This window comes from Papaver somniferum, chromosome 11, assembly GCF_003573695.1.
Source record: "Papaver somniferum cultivar HN1 chromosome 11, ASM357369v1, whole genome shotgun sequence".
NCBI lineage: Eukaryota > Viridiplantae > Streptophyta > Magnoliopsida > Ranunculales > Papaveraceae > Papaver > Papaver somniferum.
Genome location: NC_039368.1, coordinates 52,948,841 through 52,956,853, shown reverse-complemented (window position 1 = coordinate 52,956,853; position 8,013 = coordinate 52,948,841). Strand labels below are relative to the sequence as shown.

The 8,013-nt window shown below is 34.4% G+C and overlaps 1 protein-coding gene across 1 annotated transcript; it reads left to right on the top strand.

Moving 5' to 3' along the window:
• The first annotated feature begins 536 nt into the window (after window positions 1–536).
• LOC113320418 lies at window positions 537–3,221 on the top strand. Its single transcript, XM_026568334.1, has 2 exons — window positions 537–1,135; window positions 2,821–3,221. The coding sequence occupies exons 1-2, from the start codon at window positions 620–622 to the stop codon at window positions 2,824–2,826; spliced, it is 522 nt and encodes a 173-aa protein (XP_026424119.1). The 5' UTR covers window positions 537–619; the 3' UTR covers window positions 2,827–3,221.
• The last annotated feature ends 4,792 nt before the right edge of the window (window positions 3,222–8,013 follow it).

Here is an 8,013-nt window from a genome sequence, read left to right as displayed (position 1 = left end):
TCGTTGATTAAGTGGCAATAAAAACGTCCACTTTACAACTCAGTGGTGGGACTTCTAGTTAAATACCAAATTGACCTAGGTTCGACCTTTACTAAATGAATAATCCTAAACAATCCTAAATTTTAAATTTAATTTTTAAATTGATAACATTAACAAGCCAACCCGCCAACCCGTCAGGGTTGACCCGTCTAGGGTTAGGGTTGGGATTTTGAGCTTTTTCGTGAATAGTACTAGGGATAGGATTGACCCTAACCCTAGTACGGGTTGGCAAGCTAGGGACGGGTTGACCCTAGCTTGGCCCGTTTGACAGCTCTACGCTCGTTAGATGGGAATATAAGAGCGTTGCCTAAACTACGAGGTGGTGAGTTAAAACAAAAAACTATGAGGTGGTTGGTGTTGTGGTGTTGCTTAAACCTCTCTTAGCTGGGCTTTTTTAAGAATAGCAAGCCTGGTCCATGACGCACCGTGTTAGCCCTTAGGTGTTGCCCATACACTATACAGTTGTATTTTCCTACCAACTTAAACAACTTCAATAAGAAGTCTACTGTCATCATAATACTCTCTCCAAAGTCTTTTGTTCGTTCTTCTTCTGAATCTTCTCCGGACAATCCCACAAAAGATGGCAAGTTATCAGAAACGCAGTCTCTCTGCAATAATTTCATTACTCTTAATCTCTCTGACAACAACTCGTCTCCAAGCTATCTCAATTACAGAAACCAATTCAATTGAATCCAATTCTGATTCCCCAAATGTTCATGAACTCTTACCTAAGTTTGGTTTTCCAAAAGGTCTTCTTCCTGATGGAGTAAAATCATATTCTCTATCTGAGAATGGAGATTTTGAAGTTGAATTAAAACACCCATGTTATGTTCACTTTGATACCCTTGTTTACTATGACAAGAAAATCACTGGAAAATTGAAATACGGTGATATTGAAAATATTTCTGGAATCCAAGCTAAGAAGTTGTTTTTATGGGTTACTGTTACTGGAATGGAAGTTGATTCTGATCCTAATTTTATTGACTTTCATGTTGGGATTTTATCTGAGAGATTACCTGCTGAACAGTTCCAGAGTATTCCATCTTGCAGCAGGAAAGCTTGCAGGGAAAATATTCTTGATGATTTGGTATCTGAGGTGATCTCTTAGCATTATTTATTAGTATGATTATTTTGATTTAAGTTATGAATTGAATTTCAAAGGGTTTTTTTTCTTCTTCTTTCGTTCTGTGTGTGTTTGGTTGTCAAACAAAGGGTTACTAAATTTTGGGCTAAAATTAGGGTTGCATGTGATATAGGTTTTTTATTTTTCAAATCAATGCCATGAAATCGTCTCACTTTCAATATGATTAAGCTATGCTTTCTAGGTTTGGTTCTTGGTTTTATCAAATTTTGCTCTGGTAGAAAGAATGCTTGATTTTGATTGTGCCCAGTTGTGGTGAAATTGCACTTATAGTTGACTCTTGTCCATATCACGATTTAGGAGTAAGGTTCAACGGTTAATAGCTCTGAAATGTAGGATCCTGGGTTCTATGAAAACATTACTAATATGATTATGCATTCCCACTTAAATTTGTTTTCTCAGATCAGGTGGGATATGAAAAGCTTTGAGACATTATGATATCTATGCCTCCTTTCTACTCTTGGATTAGTTAGTCTGGAGGGTAACAAAAAACTGTTGCATTCAGTCCCGTGAAAGTTTTGGTATGAATGACTCCACTGAGGAGTTAGGAAATTATGCACAGGCAAGAGTTCAGTAATTGTGGCTTAATGTGTACTAGTTGCTTTATCGATTTGGCATTGCCACAGCACTGTGTGAATATGGCTAGAGCAGTGCATAACGTTTTTAACACATGGGTTTGGACAGTCCACTCCCGTCTCATGTTTGAGTTACTATCATTCAACTCGATAAGTATGCCACCTTGCTTGATATATAATTTTACCAATTAATGTAGGAGAACTTCTTCATCATGTTTCGGTCAAGGTAGTCGCTTAAAGATGCATGTATTTCATTTAAGAATAAATTCAGCTGTCTGACTTCTAGTCTATGTCAGAAATACTGGAAATCCTCTTTCAGTAGGGATTAAATGCTCTCTTTAACTTTTCACTGGTACCACTTAGACCTTTGATTTCTCCAGTCTTGGTTTTAGTCTTTCTTTTTCCAATGATCAATGCATGGGGGTGGTAGTAAACTCATCTGTGTTGAATTAGGAAGTCAACATGTGATAATTCGGGGTCTGTTTTGTAAGGAGCATGGATAGAGGGCAGAAAATAACTAAAAAGGTGTATAAACTCGTGGCACACTGAGAATTAAATATCCTTAGTTTCTTTTGGGCTTCAACAAGGGTGAATTTTTTTTGCAAAGCAAGTGGTTAGGGAATGCAATGTCTTCTTGTCCTTACCTCCATGACTTGAGTAGTTTGCTTGGTCTAGGTGTCTCTGTTTCATCCCTATGCTTACTGTCAGCGGAGTTTCCTTTTTTTGTGTGTTTTGTTGTTGACATCTGGTGGTTATTGTCGGTTCTGGCTTTCTGCCCAAATTTTCCTGGTCATTTCCTTGTGTTCTCTCTGTTTCGATAAGTATTACGTTGCTATTAATAATAGAGTATGTTGTAACATATGAGCGCATGGCAAATAGTTCAGAATATTCATTCCAATAATGTGAAATGTAACTAATATATCCTGTCGACTTGTTTGCTTATTGAGTTATTTCAGTTCTGCCTACTACCTAGTGTATTTATTTCACATTTGCATCCAGCTATATTGAGATTATTCCATTTTAAGCTCAATTTTTCATCGAACTTCTTAAACTCGTTATTTGCAGGTTTAGTTAAGCTGGTTTTGGTGAGTGGTGAATGCTCTATGCCTCAGCATTTACCATTGAAGTTGGTAGATGCAATATGATTTAGTTTTTTTTTTTTTTAATGAAATGGTTCAAATACTCAAATTGGTATGGTTCTAAGGACTATCAGCCTTCAAAGGCCCTATCCATGAGGGAAGGTGGATGGGAAGTGTTTCTCCTCACCTGCGTGTGAGTTTCAACGAAACCTCCATGGTAATAATGGATTTTAAATTTGATGTATAGCTCGTGAAATCCATTGTTGCGCATGTTGAAAACACACTTCCACAAAATGGTTTTTTATTTTAAAGTTGGCACTATCTTTTTTTTTTCCCGCTAGAAAAGAGAATTTATTGAATGAAATCAAACTACAGAGTTTTGGGCAATGAAATAAGGTTGATCAACCCACCATTCTCCCACCACTGTGTTTCTTCTACAATACTTTAGCTGCTGTATTAGCAGTGGAGTTATAGTTTCTACTAATAAAAGTTGAATGATTAACAAGGACCTGCTGGTACTATTTTAAAATAAATTGACACTTTTACCATTATTAATGACAAACAAATACAAATAGTGCACCTGTTTTAATGTGGAGTGCGAACACTTCGTTTAGGCCAATCTTCTCCGTTTTTCTTAAGAGCATGGTGTGATTTAAATTTTATTTGCCTTTTACTTGATTTTTGAAATATTGAAAGTAAAAGTTACAGGGGTAGTCAAACAAGATTTTTATAGACTTTCATAGATTTTTAAACTGAGTGACTCCCATAAATTCTCTGAAAATATAGATATTTCAAGTGATTTTCTGAGAATATTTTAGAGAGTCTTTGTGACTTATAGAGGCAAAAAATTAGATTTGTAGGGACAAAAAAATGAGACTTGTAGAAAGTATATGTGATTTGTAGAGACAAAATTATATAATATCCCATGATTAATTCCAATCATTACGGATTTTTTTATTATTCACGTTTTAGTAATAATAAAAGTACCATGACTACCTAATAAAATATGTGTCCATTGTTAAAATAAATCTCATTGTTGTCATATGCCAAATTTTCATTCAATTTATTCCACTCGTCCCACATTTTATTTTCTATGCTATGTGGAGTTCTCCAACAACTTAAAATTGGGAAAAAAAATCATAACTTCTAAAATATATATTTTAAAATCGATATATATCGTAAAGACTCACATAACAGATTTTAAAATATATATTCTCCAATTTAAAAAATCACTTTATTCCACATTTTGTCTTGATTACTCCTTTCCAAGGGGCCCTTAAGTGTATTACCGCACAAGGAGGGAGAAATATGGTTCACTCCCAAAACCAAAAAATCTCCAAATTTCCAAGTCTCCAGAAATACCACCTCTTGAGGAAAGATTTCTATCATGCCTATTTTCAAGAAAAAGTCTCTCCAAATCTCTGAGAACAACAAATCAATGACTTTCAATTTTCCTTCGAATAACAGGAGTATTGGAGTGATTCTTATGAAATCCTAATCCAATAATATGGAGTTTCAGAGAATTTAAATGATTTGAAAAAAGTCTCTAATCAATAACAAGAGACATTCAGAGACTCTCCAAAAATCTCTATGGACTAACAATAAATTTGCGAATTCCCCGCAAGTCATTCAAAATCTCAATTGACTAACCCCTGTTATGTAATCTTCAAGTAGCTATCATATTGCATAGAAACGACACTTGTGGATCTCTCACTAAGAGTTGAGCTGTGAAAATTCGCACATGGTTGAACAAATACTTTAGGCGCGCAAAACCAAATACAAATAGACTTTGGAAAAAAAAATGCTATCCAATCTTTGGTACCCATTGGCAATCTTTGGTACCCATTGGCAAGTGGTATCAGTATGATCCCCAATTTTTAACCTTCTTGATTTCTTTGCATTGAGCACCCCTGGTTTTGCTTCTTCCATCATGTATAAATTCTTGAAGAACCCTGTCAATCAGTAAACCAACATGGTCCAAATCTTCAACCCAGTAATACAATTGTGGAAACATGCAAAATTGAAAGTTATGAAGTAATCATCTTCTTTTGGATTGCTGGATGGAAAGGCCTTGTTGTGCCGATTTCTGAGGAAATAAGTTTAACGGTTATATTTCGATGTCTTGGTGATAGCGAGGCTATTCATTGGCATCTTTGCATGAAAAGAAGGTCCGCACATACTACTCAAATTGGATCCATACCAGAGAGAACACCGTCTGTTCAGGTATCCTACATTGACAAACCCATAAATAATTATCACATGATAGGTAAAAGCTTAAAGTCGGAATTCTTTTCATATGAAATGCATACCTCGTAAACATTAAGCAATCCATCCTCACGAGCAACCCACACAGATTTGATCTCATTATCAACAAATGCAAGCCATTATCAATATATGGGAAACAATTGAAACACATTTTATAAACCTACATCTTTTCGTGAGGAGACAAAAAGCATTTGAAATGGTAAATCCACAGCTTTGTCATTAGATTAAACTCAAATTAAGTATCGAGAAACTTATTCAGAATTTTGAGTCATGTTTTATAAGCTACTCGCTTGACTTATCTTTATCATGAAGGAATATTCAAAATAAAGCAGAACGATTAGTCAAAAATTGTTTCAAATACATAAGTGAATTGTTAGACCATATGAAGCCACGCCCCAGAAATAAGCCTCAAATTATCTTTATTTTCACGCAATTTTAAATAACCATGATTCATGTTTAGTTGAGGATGATTTATTTTAGATCGAGAATTAGGATGAATAACTATGATGGGCTGTACCTTTTCAAATTCAGAAGATAAGGCTTCACAAAAGATAGCTTCACAGGTCACACAAATACAAAGCATACCTTTTCGGCCAAAACCTATGCTCCATTCTGTCAGCAAACCAGCTACTAAATGAATTTAATCCACGGTAACCTAATAATGAAACATATTTTGAGGCATACTCAAATTTTTTGAGATATACTCAAGGTTCGGCTGATTGATAATCTATGTTTTTGCCTAAGTTCGGCTGATAAATTTTCAGCCGAACATAGACTGATGTATGCCTCGAAACAGGTTTCTAATAAATCAAATTTAAACCAACATTAGTGTACCAACAGAAAACCAGAAGGTTCAATCAGGATTCGATGAACATAAATTTTATTAATTATTCCATAAATATTTTGATTCACATAACAACCAAATACATTAAGAAAATGCAAATACATAACTAAGCAATAAAACGAAATATTAAGAGTGTTGTGACCAAAGCCATGCACCATTAGATTCTTTCACGGGATTTTCCTTTGTAAGTCTAGAATCATTAGTAAGCAAACATATTTTCAAATGCAAACTTAGATGAATCAGAAAGATCCCATAAAAGACACCATCTCGACGAATGCTCCACCAACAATCATTTTTACAATATTACATCCAGTCTCTTTTTGCACTGTAATCTATAAACTCCTCTTCGTGACCTTTTTCATACCAGCTTGAGTCACACGAATATTTGGTATTGACAAAAAGATTAACTTTAAATCTCCATTTGAAATTTTCTCTGTAATATAGTGTTTGCTCACCTAAATCATCTTCACTTGATTTACAATGGATTTTTAAAACTACTATTGGATGATTGGATCTATATCATTTTCACGGTGACAATCTTTTTGCCGCTCCAAATAGTCTTACCATCAACTGACTGCACACATAATAATGATAAAGTAAGAAAAGTGAAGAAGACGGTAGCAACATGTCCTAAACCTAAAAATGATGATTTTGACATTATGATTAGAATTGGAAGAGAATTAAAGATGCTAATGGTGGCTGCTTAATTTATTGATGGCGTTTTATACTCCCTCGTCATAGTTTACTTGAAAATAGGAAACTTGAAACAAAATAGGATTTTGCAAAAACTTGAAACAAATTCAAATTACTTCCACATACACCATCAATCTTTCAAATCACTTGTTTAATATACAAGTTTTTGTATCCTAGTTTTTATTTCTTTCTTGATAATTAGATAATTTTAGTGGGAAATATAGTAATTTTTTGGTACACTTTTGTTAAAAAAAACTCAATTTTGATAAGTAAACTAGGACGGAGAGAGTAGTATCTATTTCATAATAACATATTTAAAAAGGTATGCACTGTATATGTTATGGAAATATATTCTCATTTATGTCAAATTGGTTGTACTATGTTGGGTTTATATTATAGTCATAAGTTATTTACAGAAATAAAATATATGTTCTTGCAAACTACAAAAAAAAATGGTACATTTTCTTTCTTTTTTTTATGATAATATGGGTCCAGAATTCCGTGCCCATAAACAAGGTGTGCCGTCTGTGTCTGCCTATAATATTATGCCATTTGTCATGTCAATATCATATTAGGATTTATCGATTTTGTACAATCTTCTCATATTTCACACCCTTATCAAATAAGGACAGAAAATGAAAATCAATTCCTCACACCCTTCTGCTAGTTAATAGTTATAGCTCTACCAATTTTAAAGTTTCTTGCCGCAGAATGGTGGGAATGTTTTTCTTTTGTAGGCACGGCGGGGTAATGTTTTTCAAAGAAATTACATGCTTTAAAGGAGAAATTGAAGGTGTGGAATCGAGATGTCTTTGGGAACATTGATAGGGCTATTGACTCGGCACTTACGAAGATGAAAGATTTAGATGATCTAGATGATAAAATGGGTCTTACTGAAGTTGAAGAAGACATGCTTGTGACGGTTAAAGTGGAGTTTGATGTGGCTCATCGTCGTCAAAGCATAATGATGCAGCAAAAGTCGAGAATTAAATATTTTCGAGATGGAGATAGAAACACCAAACATTTTCATCGAGTGGTGAAGGGTCATAAAGCTTTTAACAACATCAATAACCTTCGTATCAATGGACGATGGACCGGAAACAAAGAAGAAATCAAGTTGGGTATTGCAAATCATTTTGAGTTAGCGTTTAAAGAAATTTCAAACAATCGTCCAAGTGTCCCACTCTAATATCACCATCTCAATGTAGTTTTATTAAAGGAAGACAAGTTCTTGATGGAGTATTGATAGCAAAAGAGTGTGTGGATTCTAGACTTCGTCAAAAATTACCGGGTTTGGTTTGCAAGCTCGATTTTTAAAAGGTGTTTGATAACGTGAATTGGAATTTCTTAAATGAAGTTTTATTCAAAATGGGGTTT